The sequence below is a fragment of the Bos mutus genome, chromosome 10, assembly GCF_027580195.1.
Source record: "Bos mutus isolate GX-2022 chromosome 10, NWIPB_WYAK_1.1, whole genome shotgun sequence".
NCBI lineage: Eukaryota > Metazoa > Chordata > Mammalia > Artiodactyla > Bovidae > Bos > Bos mutus.
In genome coordinates this window covers 18,378,577-18,395,572 of record NC_091626.1, presented here as the reverse complement: position 1 = coordinate 18,395,572, position 16,996 = coordinate 18,378,577, and the positions used below count along the sequence as shown (strand labels likewise).

The 16,996-nt window shown below is 39.3% G+C and overlaps 1 protein-coding gene across 11 annotated transcripts in view; it reads left to right on the top strand.

Moving 5' to 3' along the window:
- Positions 1 to 16,996, top strand: part of MYO9A (myosin IXA) — a 257,282-nt gene that overhangs the window by 76,435 nt on the left and 163,851 nt on the right. For 6 of the 11 annotated variants that reach the window (XM_070377374.1, XM_070377375.1, XM_070377367.1 and 3 more), the window contains exons 6-8: positions 291 to 347; positions 9,955 to 10,055; positions 13,197 to 13,323. In XM_070377374.1, the coding sequence (XP_070233475.1) occupies positions 291 to 347; positions 9,955 to 10,055; positions 13,197 to 13,323 (285 nt within the window). The remainder of the gene's footprint in view (positions 1 to 290; positions 348 to 9,954; positions 10,056 to 13,196; positions 13,324 to 16,996) is intronic. The other 5 variants (XM_070377369.1, XM_005905590.3, XM_070377377.1 and 2 more) reach the window with 3 other exon arrangements.

The window sequence follows — 16,996 nt, the reverse complement described above, 5'->3', positions numbered from 1 at the left end:
TTGTAATTACTGGCCATATTATACATATTCTTATCTTAGGGTCAGTATTTGCAGACTATAGGACTCAACAGTTATTACAAATTTTAGAGTAACTGAACAATAGCAAATATGGATTGGTTATAATAATATATGACTCCCAGAATCTGAATGTTTATCTAGTTGTTTTCTGCTGCTATACAAAATAACTTTTCTTTGGATAATGGCGGTACTACCCGAACACTACATCTAAGAGATCATTAGAAGAGTGTAAAAATCATTACTTCTACCTAACTAATCTGCCTTACTTTCAGATAACAAAGAAACCCCTCAGACAGAGCTGGGATGATTATTGCTTTGACTCTGAGCCGGTCAGTACAAGTGCCTAAGTATCCTGTGTTCCTGCTAAAGGACCCTTTTTGTGACTTAGTTAGGAAGAAAGTCAGCTGAAATACAAACAAAGAATCTAGCAAAGAAGATAAATCAGTGTTTATTTTATTAGAATTGACTTTTTTGTGTATGTGTGGTTTATTGATTAAAAACAATTTACCTTATTTGGATTTTGGGGGGCTATATTTGGACTATATTCAGTATTTATTTTGAAAAATAATACATTGATTGCATTCCTAATTTCAGCATTGTTATGGATCATTATAACCCATAGGGTTTTTTTCCCTTGACATTTATTTATTTATTTCAATTCTTATGTGGTAGTTTAGTTATCTTCCTATTATGGGTAGTATTTATTGTTTATTTTAAAAAGTTGCATCCTTCCTGTTTTATGTGTCTGTTAACAGTCTTCACATAATGAATGCATGCATTTTTTTAATAGCAAGAGAGGCTATAGCCTCTATGTAATTTTCTAAAAAATTAAGAATTGAAATTCCTTTAAATAAGATTATTTTATGTTTCAAATTAAGTATGATTTAAAGGCATATATGATGTAATATAAAATGAGTAGGTAAATTTAGCATTATTTGTTATAATTTATAAAAACAACTTTATAATTGTAAATAGAACATAAAAAAATCTTTTTCCTTTACTTCAGTTTGCAACTAGGTCAGATGTGAAAGGCTGAAAACACACACTCATCTATATATTCATTAACTAATGAACTAATGTATTAACTACTCCTCCTGGAAACGTAATATGTCTTAATCATGCTTTAAATAACTATCACTTTAATTCTCACTGCATGTGATTACAAACTCTGCTAATTGCAAGACTATCAGATTTTGAGTAGATTTAGTAATTTTTCCTTCAGTTTAATTGCAGTACCGTTTCATAATCAAGTAGTTTGTAATTTCAGATTTGATGTTTTAGAAAATAAATTTTAGACAGTAAATTTATAGATACTGATAATTTTTAGTAGAAGAATTTTATGCTGTTTTTTCTCTTGAGAAGCTTTAATCTTTTGCTTAGTGTGCCAGTTGATTGTGTGCACCTCATTGGGAAGTAGGTAGGAGACTGGGAAACTCATATAGTGAATATAAGACTTGATTGCCTGTACAGAGCTTACAGTGAGATTGTCAGCTGGTCTGCTATTTAGACAGTCTAAGTAATGCTTAAGAATTTTTAGGTTCTGAAGTAGGTAGACCTGATTAGAAAACTGGCTCATCTACTTGTTAGTTTTGAGAACCCAAGCAGGTGACTTGTCTTTTTGTTTTCATCCCCTCTTTAAGGGGAAAATAATGGTCTTTAACTTTTGTGAGTATTAAATTAGTGCATCTACAGAGCTTAATGTATTGCTTAATGCTTAATACTGTTACTGCTGCTAAGTCGCTTCAGTCGTGTCCGACTCTGTGCGACCCCATAGACGGCAGCCCACCAGGCTCCCCTGTCCCTGGGATTCTCCAGGCAAGAACACTGGAGTGGGTTGCCATTTCCTTCTCCAACACGTGAAAGTGAAAAGTGAAAGCAAAGTCATTCAGTTGTGTCCGACTCTTCGCGACCCCATGGACTGCAGCCTATCAGGCTCCTCCATCCATGGGATTTTCCAGGCAAGAGTACTGGAGTGGGGTGCCATTGCCTTCTATATAAAGCACACTGTAAATGTTTCCACTATTGCCGCCACCATTGAAAGCATTATCATCCATCTTTTCCTTTTAGAAGAAATTTGTAGCCATACTCTCCTACTCCCTTAATATTACTTTCATTACTATCCTCTTATTTATTATATTTTCAAATCTATTATCATTGGAACTTTAATTTTTCTGCTTTTTCTTGCAAGGTAATTTTAATGGAAGCAAGTAGTCTATCTGAGGATTTTTTGGTTAATTTTTTCCTCTTCGCACCTCCTTATGTCATATTTGGGGGCAAAGTAAACTTGTTTTACTCTGAGTTTTTAGAACTTATGTGACTAGCTTTATGGGAAGAGAGGATTAAGGAGGATTCTGCCGTTTGTGCTATATTACTTAATATACATTGTATGAAATTGTATAAGTGATCCCAAGGGGAACTTAAGTAAGAAAACTGCTTTTAACAAGAGACCTGTTGTTGCCCATTGTATTAATTCCTTAAAAGGGATTAAATCACCTATTAATAAAACAAGCTCAAGCAACTAGTGTTTCATGAAAGATAGCAGAGGACTTAGAACAGATTTTGGTGTAACCTCCTCTGTTATTTGGGTGACTTATTTAACTGCTGAGTCTATTTTCTTTCCTATAAATATAGGTATAATAAAATGTACATATGCATAATTAACTTCTTGTATTTTGAGAATTTAAAGATTATATATGGCAAGTGACTCTGATATTGACTGGTATGTAGAAGATATATGGTAAATGCTAATTTCCCTTCTTTAAATGATAATTATCTATTCTAATCATTTTACCTTAAAGCTGGTTCTGAATAACTTCAATGTAAACAGTTTCACCTAATTTAAAATTTTTCTGAATTAAACTTTGAATAGTTGGGTCCAACTATCAGGCGAGTTTAGTGAGAATTGCCAGAATGGGTCTCAGGATACTGAACACCATGCTGCAAAGGGATTAAAACATCATATTCTCAGTGAGGCCAAGCTTTCCTGGTCATTACTGCCTTTATAGGAACCCAACCATTTGTATTGTACCTGACCTCCCATTTTCCCATGAAGTAGACCTGCTGCAGGAATCCTATGCAACTGGACAGGAACCTTTGAATCCATAATATTTACATCCTCCATATCTTAAGCATTTCTACAGCATAACACTTTTACTGCTATTCACTGTCCAACAGTTTATACATTTGGGGTCATTCCCTCAAATTCTGCCTTTTTGGCTTTATGCCAGTCCAGTACGAAGGTCTCTGCATGCTGCACAACTGCCTTTGCAAATGCTTTTCCATTTAAAAACCATTACCATCCATATTATATTTGATCATTATAAAACCGCTGGTTGTAGTTAGTATGATTACCTTTCACACAAGAAACAACAGTGGCTCAGAATTTAAGTGACTTCCCCCGTGGTGATGAAGCAATTTAATAATGTAATTGGGATTCAAATCAGGCTATGTTTTTTTATATTCTTTTTTCTTAAATGATCTTCAGCATCTTTCAGTTCAGTTCAGTTCAGTCACTCAGTTGTGTCCCACTCTTCGAGACCCCATGAATCACAGCACACCAGGCCTCCCTGTCCATCACCAACTCCTGGAGTTCACTCAGACTCACGTCCATCGACTCAGTGATGCCATCCAGCCATCTCATCCTCTGTCGTCCCCTTCTCCTCCTGCCCCCAATCCCTCCCAGCATCAGAGTCTTTTCCAGTGAGCCAACTCTTTGCATCAGGTGGCCAAAGTACTGGAGTTTCAGCTTTAGCATCATTTCTGCCAAAGAAATCCCAGGGCTGATCTCCTTCAGAATGGACTGGTTGGATCTCCTTGGAGTCCAAGGGACTCTCAGGAGTCTTCTCCAACACCACAGTTCAAAAGCATCAATTCTTCGGCGCTCAGCCTTCTTCACAGTCCAACTCTCACATCCATACATGACCACTGGAAAAACCATAGCCTTGACTAGACGGACCTTTGTTGGCAAAGTAATGTCTCTGCTTTTGAATATGGTATGTAGGTTGGTCATAACTTTCCTTCCAAGGAGTAAGCGTCTTTTAATTTCATGGCTGCAGTCACCATCTGCAATGATTTTGGAGCCCAAAAAAGTAAAGTCTGACACTGTTTCCACTGTTTCCCCATCTATTTCCCATGAAGTGATGGGACCGGATGCCATGATCTTTGTTTTCTGAATGTTGAGCTTTAAGCCAACTTTTTCACTCTCCACTTTCACTTTCATCAAGAGGCTCTTTAGTTTTGTTCACTTTCTGCTATAAGGGTGGTGTCATCTGCATATCTGATGTTATTGATATTTCTCCCAGCAATCTTGATTCCAGCTTGTGTTTCTTCCAGTCCAGCGTTTCTCATGATGTACTCTGCATATAAGTTAAATAAGCAGGATGACAATATACAGCCTTGACGTACTCCTTTTCCTATTTGGAACCAGTCTGTTGTTCCATGTCCAGTTCTAACTGTTGCTTCATGACCTGCATACAGATTTCTCAAGAGGCAGGTCAGGTGGTCTGGTATTCCCATCTCTTTCAGAATTTTCCACAGTTTATTGTGATCCATATAGTCAAAGGCTTTGGCACAGTCAGTAAAGCAGAAATAGATGTTTTTCTGGAACTCTCTTGCTTTTTCCATGATCCAGCGGATGTTGGCAATTTGATCTCTGGTTCCTCTGCCTTTTCTAAAACGAGCTTGAACATCTGGAAGTTCATGATTCACGTATTGCTGAAGCCTGGCTTGGAGAATTTTGAGCATTACTTTACTAGCATGTGAGATGAGTGCAGTTGTGCGGTAGTTTGAGCATTCTTTGGCATTGCCTTTCTTTGGGATTGGAATGAAAACTGCCCTTTTCCAGTCCTGTGGCCACTGCTGAGTTTTCCAAATGTGCTGGCATATTGAGTGCAGCACTTTCACAGCATCATCTTTCAGGATTTGAAATAGCTCCACTGGAATTCCATCACCTCCACTAGCTTTGTTCGTCGTGATGCTTTCTAAGGCCCACTTGACTTCACATTCCAGGATGTCTGGCTCTAGATGAGTGATCATATCGTGATTATCTGGGTCGTGAAGATCTTTTTTGTACAGTTCTTCTGTGTATTCTTGCCACTTCTTCTTAATATCTTCTGCTTCTGTTAGATCCATACCATTTCTGTCCTTTATCAAGCCCATCTTTGCATGAAATGTCCCCTTGGTATCTCTAATTTTCTTGAAGAGATCTCTAGTCTTTCCCATTCTGTTGTTTTCCTCTATTTCTTTGTGTTGATTGCTGAGGAAGGCTTTCTTATCTCTTCTTGCTATTCTTTGGAACTCTGCATTCAGATGCTTATATCTTTCCTTTTCTCCTTTGCTTTTCACTTCTCTTCTTTTCACAGCTATTTGTAAGGCCTCTCCAGACAGCCATTATGCTTTTTTGCATTTCTTTTCCATGGGGATGGTCTTCATTCCTGTCTCCTGTACAATGTCACGAACCTCATTCCATAGTTCATCAGGCACTCTTATCTATCAGATCTAGGCCCTTAAATCTATTTCTCACTTCCACTGTATAATCATAAGGGATTTGATTTAGGTCATACCTGAATGGTCTGGTGGTTTTCCCTACTTTCTTCAGTTTAAGTCTGAGTTTGGCAATAAGGAGTTCATGATCTGAGCCACAGTCAGCTCCTGGTCTTGTTTTTGTTGACTGTATAGAGTTTCTCCATCTTTGGCTGCAAATAATAAAATCAGTCTGATTTCGGTGTTTATCATGTGGTGAGGTCCATGTGTAGAGTCTTCTCTTGTGTTGTTGGAAGAGGGTGTTTGCTATGACCAGTGCATTTTCTTGGCAAAACTCTATTAGTCTTTGCCCTGCTTCATTCCATATTCCAAGGCCAAATTTGCCTGTTACTCCAGGTGTTTCTTGACTTCCTACTTTTGCATTCCAGTCCCCTATAATGAAAAGGACATCTTTTTTGGGTGTTAGTTCTAAAAGGTCTTGTAGGTCTTCATAGAACCGTTCAACTTCAGCTTCTTCAGCGTTACTGGTTGGGGCATAGACTTGGATTACTGTGATATTGAATGGTTTGCCTTGGAAATGAACAGAAATCATTCTGTTGTTTTTGAGATTGCATCCGAGTACTGCATTTTGGACTCTTTTGTTGACCATGATGGCTACTCCATTTCTCCTGAGGGATTCCTGCCCGCAGTAGTAGATATAATGGTCATCTGAGTTAAATTCACCCATTCCAGTCCATTTTAGTTCATTGATTCCTAGAATGTCTACATTCACTCTCGCCATCTCTTGTTTGACCACTTCCAATTTGCCTTGATTCATGGACCTGACATTCCAGGTTCCTATGCAGTATTGCTCTTTACAGCATCGGGCCTTGCTTCTATCACCAGTCACATCCACAGCTGAGTATTCTTTTTGCTTTGGCTCCATCCCTTCATTCTTTCTGGAGTTATTTCTCCAATGATCTCCAGTAGCATATTGGGAACCTACTGACCTGGGGAGTTCCTCTTTCAGTATCCTATCATTTTGCCTTTTCATACTGTTCATGGGGTTCTCAAGGCAAGAATACTGAAGTGGTTTGCCATTCCCTTCTCCAGTGGACCACATTCTGTCAGATCTCTCCACCATGACACGCCTGTCTTGGGTTGCCCCACGGGCATGGCTTAGTCTCATCGAGTTAGACAAGGCTGTGGTCCTAGTGTGATTAGATTGACTAGTTTTCTGTGAGTATGGTTTCAGTGTGTCTGCCCTCTGATGCCGTCTTGCAACACCTACCATCTTACTTGGGTTTCTCTTACCTTGGGCGTGGGCTATCTCTTCACGGCTGCTCCAGCAAAGCGCAGCCACTGCTCCTTACCTTGGACAAGGGATATCCCCTCACCGCCGCCCTTCCTGACCTTCAACGTGGGATAGCTACTCTAGGCCCTTCTGTGCCTGCGCAGCCACCGCTCCTTGGACGTGGGGTTGGTCCTCCCTGCCGCGGCCTCTGGCCTCCGGAGTGGGGTTGGTCCTCCAGGCCACCGCCCCTGGCCTCCGGCATAGGGTAGCTCCTCCCGGCTGCCGCCCCTGGCCTCGGGCGTTGGGGCGTGGGGTAGCTCCTCCCTGCCGGCCGCCGCCCCTGACCTCGTTCGCGGGTATCTCTTCTCGGCCGCCGCCCCGGACTTCGGACGCAGGGTAGCTCTTCTGGGCTGCCACCCCTGACCTCGGATGTGGGGTAGCTCCTCCCGGCCGCCGTCCCTGACCTCGGACTTGGGTAGCTCCTCTCGGCTGTTCCCGCGCCGTCGCAGCCTGGCACTCTCGGCCGCTGCCCCTGACCTCGGACGTGGGGTAACTCCTCCTGGCCACCGCCCTTTGGGCATGGGGTCCTCCCGGCTTCTCCCCCTGACCTCGGACGTGGGGTAGCTCCTCTCGGCTGCCGCCGGTTGCGGCCGCCGCCGTGCTTAGTGCGCAGCAGCTGCCATCCTTACTAACTCTCAGTCAATTATTCAGATTTATGTCCTATATTATCAACTAGTAGCTATAAAAATATAATTTTTATAAATAGCATTCTAAGAAATACAGACAGCATATGAGAAACGTGTGTAATTTGATTTTGCTCTTCACTTTCTCTCCCTCAAAATACTTCCTACATGCCAGGCTTGTTGTAGGTACTTATAAGAAAGGGTTGTCATCATCTCATACAAAGGGGAAAAGTGCTGATAGCTTGAAAGAATATTTTGGTGTATTTGTGGGGAGTGTGCGGTGGCATGTTATCACATAAGACTAGAGCCTGAGCTGAGTTTGACATTAGGAATCAACTGTCTTCTTTCAGTGGAAAGGGTTTTAACAGTTTTTGGTTAGTTCCCTACCTCATTCTTTGACCTTTACTGTTTTGTTGTTTTCTGAATGACCTCCAACAGCCAGTATTTGTATCTGGTGCTTAAAAGCTTTTCTTAGAATCCTGGAAGGCCTTGGCTCTTGCCTGCTCCTGTAAAAGTACCTAGGAATTAACAGCTTATCTCCAGAACTGATGAGAGGTGATATATAAGTGTTAGGGCTCCTTCACCTTTCTATTTTTTATACTGTTTCCCAGAGGTTACTTTGGAATTAAAGTCCAGTTACGCACCTTGGTAGTTAGTTTAATATTGTACTCTATTTAGGCAACGTTGCCTTCCCTACATTCCAATGCTACTTGTACTGAATCTTGGTCTCAAGGTTTGCATCCGTATGAACCCAGATTAAGATAATGGTATTTCTGGTCTGGTAGATTAATCTGTCCTTAGTTTTTCTAATACCATTGTCATCAAGGAAGTTCATGTTAAATACAAGTATTTAAAAGTTCATTACGATTTTGGTCTTATATTTCTGAAGAACATTTGATTATAGATAACAGCAGGTATAAATGTATTTATATTTTAGTTATTTTTTCAATTTATGCTCTCAAAATTTTATCCACACTGTTTTATTCATTCTTGAGGTAGATAAGAGCAGCTGTCATTTATGAGAATCATTACTGTATTACTGAGTTTACACAAGTTGAAGCATAGGTTGTTTTCCCTCCACTTATTTGTTACAGAAAAATTTTTACTAAATTATAAAATGACTGAGCTGTTTGTGGTTTTAGGGGGAAGAAAAGAAAGAGCTTTTAAAAAGCTTTAGGAAAGAGAAAAATGTGTTAACTTAAAATTTTTTAGTGGGTTAGGATGTTGTCATGTCTGTAGAAATATGTCTTAAAATTACTTACCAAAAATTTTATAGTCAGAACTTTCCTTAAAGTGAATTTAAAATCCATGTGTACCTTTCTATAGAGAATAGAATTATTTTTAATAGCATTTTAAGACAGTGTTTAAAATTTTATTATTTATGTATATTCATTTTTATAGTCCCTAAAGCAGGTTGTACATGGTAGATACTTAATAAGTACTTTTTAAAAAATAGATGAGCACTTTGTTTATTTCTTTAAAAGTAATGTCTCATTCAGTTAAATAATTCATTGATTGTATATTTACTCCAGTAATTTCCTACTTTCTTCTTAGCACTGACTTGATATTGGAAATCTGCAGTAAATGAGACAAATAATTGTTCATGTGTTCATTGACTATTTGATAACAACATTTCATAGGAAGATAGGCATTAAAAAATAAATACATGTGAGGAGGTTTTTGAAAATATAAGTGTAAAGGGACTATGAGAACACATAGTGAAGGCAGGTAAAGCCTTTTTTTTTTTTATTGTTTTAAAGATTTATAGTATTACCAAATGGTACAGTATTACCTTTTGACTTTTGGGGGAACTGAAATGCAAGAGTTGCTCTAGAAGAGTAATATTTTTTAGTCTGGTAGTCTATAACTGTTTTTACTGGCTTATATTATGAGGGTTCTTTTGAAAGTTTTTGTACTTTCACATATATATCTTTATTTTGCTGATTGCCATGTTATTTATATTATTTGTTAGGAACTATTTATGTGATAGCTAATGTTGGTGTAATATAAACATCTTTATATTAAGTCTAGGCTCCTCTTCTCAACTAAATTAATGCCTCTTCTAAAATATATTTTTGTGTCCCAGAATCTAGTTCAGCATCTTGCATATAGGTAGGCATCTATTAAATATTTGTTGAATAAATAACATTTGTATGTGCAATTGATCTCTTAAATGCTTCGCATCTCCAAGACTCTTCAGAACCACTCAAAATCAAACTTGGTATCAGAACATTTTATGACTCTTGCTAGCTCTTTATTGTAAGTTACTTTTGAGATCCTTGCTTGGGTGGTTGTGAAGAAGAGGGAAAAGTTAACATAATGGTATTTAGGTAGGTATATGTTTGGTTTGCATGCTTGTAGTAGGATAAGAGTCTAATGAATTTGATGATATCTAAATATGCATAGGTATGCTTATCTAAAATTACTGTATTTCTGAGTGGCTTAGGTTGCTTTTCAATAGGTAATTTTGATTTTTCTTTTCCATTTTTCTTAAAAAAGCAGGATTGCTTCACCGTGGAGGGGGAAGATTTGAGGCATGACTTTGAACGCTTACAACTAGCCATGGAAATGGTAGGATTTCTTCCCAAGACACGAAGACAGTGAGTTTATTTATTGTATTCCTTTACCCCCAGTAGAGATCCTTTGAAATAATTTTCTAATATTCCTGATCTAGTGCCTTTTCCATCTTAAGCATTACTTAGAATTAGGAAATTTATTTTTGTAAAAGACTTGTTTTGAATTGCTTTCTTTTGTCATGAATTCTTTGAGAATCTATTGAAAATTAGAGCTCTTCTTCCTAAAAATGTAATCCATAAACATTTGCATATTATTACAGGACTTCATGGTGCCCCCCAAACCTCTCCATGTACCTTCCTTAACTGTTGCTTTATGACGCTTGTTGTGAAGGGAAGGAAACAATGTGGGGTGTAAGGGTGGGTTGCTTAAAGTAAAAGACAGGTGAGCTTACTTTCATAGAAAGTTCTTGTCAAGTTTAGGTGAGAGACAGAAAATAGGTATAATAACATCCCTGAGTAAACTGAGTTCATGAGATGTAGAGCCCAAGTATAGGGATTATCTACTGGCTGGAAGAGAGGCATGTGTTCTTCTGAGACAGGAGGGAAGGACAATTGAGATGTAGATGTTTCACAGTAAGGGCCTAATATTAGATCATATAGTCCAGTGGTCTCCATTACTGTTTTTAAAAAAGGCATTATAATATGATGATCAGTATAATATGATGTTGGAAAGCATTTAAAAAATGTAATAATAAAGAAATCACCTTGGTTACTTTGTTTAGAAAAATACAAATTCTAAGACCTTTCTTTTAAGGATTCTAATTCAGTTCAGTTCAGTTCAGTCGCTCAGTCGTGTCCGACTCTCTGCGACCCCATGAATCGCAGCACGCCAGGCCTCCCTGTCCATCACCAACTCCTGGAGTTCACTCAGACTCACGTCCATCGACTCAGTGATGCCATCCAGCCGTCTCATCCTCTGTCGTCCCCTTCTCCTCCTGCCCCCAATCCCTCCCAGCATCAGAGTCTTTTCCAATGAGTCAACTCTTCGCATGAGGTGGCCAAAGTACTGGAGTTTCAGCTTTAGCATCATTCCTTCCAAAGAAATCCCAGGGCTGATCTCCTTCAGAATGGACTGGTTGGATCTCCTTGCAGTCCAAGGGACTCTCAAGAGTCTTCTCCAGCACCATAGTTCAAAAGTATCAATTCTTTGGCATTCAGCCTTCTTCACAGTCCAACTCTCACATCCATACATGACCACAGGAAAAACCATAGCCTTGACTAGACGGACCTTTGTTGGCAAAGTAATGTCTCTGCTTTTGAATATGGTATGTAGGTTGGTCATAACTTTCCTTCCAAGGAGTAAGCGTCTTTTAATTTCATGGCTGCAATCACCATCTGCAATGATTTTGGAGCCCAAAAAAGTAAAGTCTGACACTGTTTCCACTGTTTCCCCATCTATTTCCCATGAAGTGATGGGACCAGATGCCATGATCTTAGTTTTATGAATGTTGAGCTTTAAGCCAACTTTTTCACTCTCCACTTTCACTTTCATCAAGAGGCTTATTGGTTCCTCTTCACTTTCTGCCATAAGGGTGGTGTCATCTGCATATCTGAGGTTATTGATATTTCTCCCAGCAATCTTGATTCCAGCTTGTGTTTCTTCCAGTCCAGCGTTTCTCATGATGTACTCTGCATATAAGTTAAATAAGCAGGGTGATAATAGACAGCCTTGACGTACTCCTTTTCCTATTTGGAACCAGTCTGTTGTTCCATGTCCAGTTCTAACTGTTGCTTCATGATCTGCATGCAGATTTCTCAAGAGGCAGGTCAGGTGGTCTGGTATTCCCATCTCTTTCAGAATTTTCCACAGTTTATTGTGATCCACACAGTCAAAGCCTTTGGCATAGTCAGATGTTTTTCTGGGATTCTCTTGGTTTTTCCATGATCCAGCGGATGTTGGCAATTTGATCTCTGGTTCCTCTGCCTTTTCTAAAACCAGCTTGAACATCAGGAAGTTCACGGTTCACGTATTGCTGAAGCCTGGCTTGGAGAATTTTGAGCATTACTTTACTAGCATGTGAGATGAGTGCAATTGTGCGGTAGTTTGAGCATTCTTTGGCGTTGCCTTTCTTTGGGATTGGAATGAAAACTGCCCTTTTCCAGTCCTGTGGCCACTGCTGAGTTTTCCAAATGTGCTGGCATATTGAGTGCAGCACTTTCACAGCATCATCTTTTAGGATTTGAAATAGCTCCACTGGAATTCCATCACCTCCACTAGCTTTGTTCATAGTGATGCTTTCCAAGGCCCACTTGACTTCACATTCCAGGATGTCTGGCTCTAGGTCAGTGATAACACCATCATGATTATCTGGGTCGTGAAGATCTTTTTTGTATTCTTCTGTGTATTCTTGCCACCCCTTCTTAATATCTTCTGCTTCTGTCAGGTCCATACCATTTCTGTCCTTTGTCGAGCCCATCTTTGCATGAAATGTTCCCTTGATATCTCTAATTCAGTAGATCTGAAATAGACAGTTTAGGGAAAGGACATTTCAGGTAGGATAAAAAGCACTTAGAAAGTCATGGACTTTTGAAACACCACAGAAGATTCAGACAATATTAAGTCCCCTTTAGGGCTTCCCTGGTGGCTCAGTGGTAAAGAATATGCCTGCCAAGGCAAGAAACATGGGTTCAGTCCCTTATCTGAGAAGATCCCACATGCCATGGAGTGACTAAGCCTGTGCGCCACAACTACTGAGCCTGTGCTCTAGAGCCGGCAGCCACGACTGCTGAGTCCATGTGCCGCAGCTACTGAAGCCTGCAGTCTCTAGAGCCCGAGCTCTGCGACAGGAGAAGACAGCACAATGAGAAGCCTGCATACCACTACTAGAGAAAAGCCTGTGCAGCAATGAAGACCCTGTACAGTCAAAAATAAATAAACAAAATTTAAAACAAAAAGAAAAAAGTCCCCTTCAAACAACTGTATCTGTATATCTGATGTAGATACAGTTCTTAAAGTGGATTTATATAAAGCACTTTGCACAGTGCCCGACATGGTAAACACTCAAGAAATTGTAGTTATGATTATTATCCTCATATTTCTTATTTATCTGAAGACTGAATACTCTGTATTTGTACTGGTTAATTTGCTTCATTAGAATTTTAGAGTGAAATAAGCTTAAGAGAAGTCACATAAGCAAGCTGTAATTTATGGTTTTATTTTCACAGGATTTTCTCCCTTCTCTCAGCAATACTACATTTGGGTAATATCTGTTATAAAAAGAAGACATACCGGGATGACTCCATAGATATCTGTAATCCTGAAGTTCTGCCTGTTGTCTCAGAGTTATTAGAAGTGAGTGATTACATTCTCAGTTTTCATTTCAAATACTGGTAACTTTTCAGTTTTTATTTTGTGTAACTATTTTGTATGTATTAATGGGTTAATACTTTTAATTAATAGTGTTACTCCGGAAATTGGAATTATTTCTCTTATGTGTGCCAGACTGTTTAGAAGATTTGGGTTTTCTCCCCTGCTTCCCTTTGTCCCAGAAATCTGTAACTCCTAAATTTACTGAATAGGATGAATATTTCACTCTCTACTATATCATGTTCTAGGTCTTCGTAAATTTTCTCCTACATAGTAGGATGTTGGTCACATTATTTTGTTGGAAGATGGGGTGTCCAGATGGGTGGAGAAAAGAGTACTACTTTTTCTTTCTTCATAGCTAAATAGGAGTCAAATGTCTTCATGTCCTATGACGTTTCTTCCCACATTAAGTTCCCCATTACCTTACTCTTTCTTCCTGGACTTATGATTCCTCATGTCTTCTCAGCTAACTGCTCATCTTAAAACGGGTGTAGTTTTTAATGGGTCCTCTCCTCTGATAGAACAGGAAATATGTATGTATAAACTCACCTTGAGTATATTCACATATCTCCAAATATTTTTATGTGACTGTCTATATAAACATGATCTACACAACAAAGGAAACTATAAACAAATGGAAAGACAACCTACGGAATAGGAGAAAATATTTCCAAACTATGCAACTGATGGAGGGATATTATATGGTATCACTTATATGTGAAATACAAAAATATGATGTTGTTGTTCAGTCGTTCAGATGTCCAACTCTTTTTGACCTCTTGGCCAGCACCCCAGGCCTCTCTGTCCTTCACCATCTCCTGAAGTGTGCCCAATTCATGCCTTTTGAAGTGATGCCATCCAGCCATCATCTCATCTTCTGACACCCTCTTCTCTTGCTCTCAATCTTTCCCAGCATCAGGGACTTTTGCAATGAGTCAGCTGTTTGCAACAGATGACCAGAGTACTGGAATTTCAGCTTCAACATCAGTCCTTCCAACAAGTATTCAGGGTTGATTTCCCTTAAGATTGACTGGTTTGATTTCCCCTAAGATTGACTGGTTTGATCTCCTTGCTATCAAAGGGACTCTCATATGATACAAATGAATTTAGTTACAAAATAGGAATACTCTCATAGACGTAGAAAACAAATTTATGGTTACCTATAAAGGAAAATGGGAGGGAGGGATGAATTAGGAATTTGGGATTACCTGATACATACTACTATATGTAAAATAGATAAACAATAAGGACCTACTGCATAGCACAGGGAACTGTATTCAGTATTTTATAATAACCTATAATGGAAAGGAATTTGAAAAAGGATATGTATTTATATATATAAATAAAACTGAATCACTTTGCTGTATACCTGAAACATTGTAAGTCAACTGTGTGTGTGTGTTAGTTGCTTAGTCATGTCTGACTCTTTGCAACCTCATGGACTGTGGCTTGCCAGGCTCCTCTGTCCGTGGGAGTCTCCAGAAAAGAATAATAGATTGGGTAACCGTTCCTTTCCAAGATTATTTAGGTCAGTACGTTTTCCTCCTTCCCTCTTCACTGAGGTTGTTCCATATATTTGTCAAATAGTTTCCGTGTCGTGGCCTGCATTCTTTCCTGAGATTCCTCCAGCATCGTAAATGATTTGCTAAAAATTTATGTACCGTAAGATTCATGGATTAGGTATGTGTATATGCATGGATTGTGCCAAGTGCATAATGTTGTGTATCCTCCACTACAGTGTCTTACAAAAGAGTTTAGTTTCACAGCCCTGAAACTTCCCTGTGTGTCACCTATTCAACCCCTCCCTACAAAATACTGATGTTTTTACTAGCTTTGTAGGTTTGCTTTTTTCAGAATGTAACATAGATTCATATAGTATTAATATATCATGTTTTCAGACTTAATTGTTTCAGTTAGCAGTATACATTTAAGATTCATCCAGTGTCTTTTCCTAGCTTGATAGCTCATTTCTCTTTATTGCTGAATATTATTCCATAATGTGCATGTATCACAGTTTGCCTTTCCATTCACCTATTGAAAGTGAAAGTGAAAGTCGCTCAGTCGTGTCTGACTCTTTGCGACCCCATAGACTTTACAGTCCATGAAATTCTCCAGGCCAGAATACTGGAGTGAGTAGCCTTTCCCTTCTCCAGGTGAGCTTCCCAACCCAGGGATCGAACTCAGGTCTCCTGCATTGCAGGCAGATTCTTTACCAGCTGAGCCACAAGGGAAGCCCAAGAACACTGGAGTGGGTAGCCTATCCCTTCTCCAGCAGATCTTCCCCACCCAGGAATCGAACAGGGGTCTCCTGCATTGCAGGCGGATTCTTTACCAGCAGAGCTATTAGGGAAGCCCACCTATTGAAGACCATGTTAATTATTTCCAATTTTTTTTTTTTTTTTAATAATTATTCAGTTCAGTTCAGTTCAGTTCAGTCGCTCAGTTGTGTCCGACTCTTTGCGACCCCATGAATCGCAGCACGCCAGGCCTCCCTGTCCATCACCAACTCCCGGAGTTCACCCAGACTCAACGTCCGTCGAGTCAGTGATGCCATCCAGCCATCTCATCCTCTGTCGTCCCCTTCTCCTCCTGCCCCCAATCCCTCCCAGCATCAGAGTCTTTTCCAATGAGTCAACTCTTCGCATGAGGTGGCCAAAGTACTGGAGTTTCAGCTTCAGCATCATTCCCTCCAAAGAAATCCCAGGGCTGATCTCCTTTAGAATGGACTGGTTGGATCTCCTTACAGTCCAAGGGACTCTCAGGAGTCTTCTCCAACACCACAGTTGAAAAGCATCAATTCTTTGGCATTCAGCTTTCTTCACAGTCCAACTCTTACATCCATACATATTAGTAACCTTTTGTTTTTCCTGTTAAAATATCACTTATTTTTCAAATCTTGATTCATATACTGCTTCATCTGTTTTAACTGTATTAAATGGTTTAAACAGATTGCATCAGCATAGAACAATTTGCTTCTCCTTAGCATAATTCACTATTGGCTTTGTAGCATAGTTAATTGTTTACCAGTTTGTGTCCATTATAAGGTAGTGGCAGTGTTCTTTGAGATCTGTGGATGTGCTTATTTATCTAAGCTTACAATGTTTTATTATTTTGTACATACCTTGCTGTTTGTTTATTAACTTTGATGGAATGAGTTAGCCTGGTAGAAGAGGCAGGAGGGAGTACTTTGAATTGGAACTAGACTCACTCATTAGAAAGGAGTTCCAGAATGTGGAGTGTGGTATCTGAAAGCTGTAATTTTGAAGGTCATGAGGGTCAGAAAATAGATCTTTCAGACAGGACTTCCAGGTGATATTTTAGTCGTTCATTTCATATTGTGGTGATACAGAGCACTGTGGCTCGTAATCTTTCTTAGAAGTTTAGGCATTCAGCAAGTACCAAGGCTTCTGGTCCGAGTGAAATATTTCTTTTTTGGTGAGAGACTAATGAGAGCAATTTAGGAAATTTAAAGAGGAACTCAGGTGTTTGTAAAAAAAAAAGAGTGGGGGGCGGGAATCCAATTCTGAAAACTGGGCTTACCAGTGTTAAAGTTAGACTAACAACTAAGTGTGATTTGATAGCAAATCTCACCTTTTGAATTCAAGCTTCTTAAATTCCTTCTTATTTGGAGTGGTTCCTCTTTATAATTTGGAGTGGT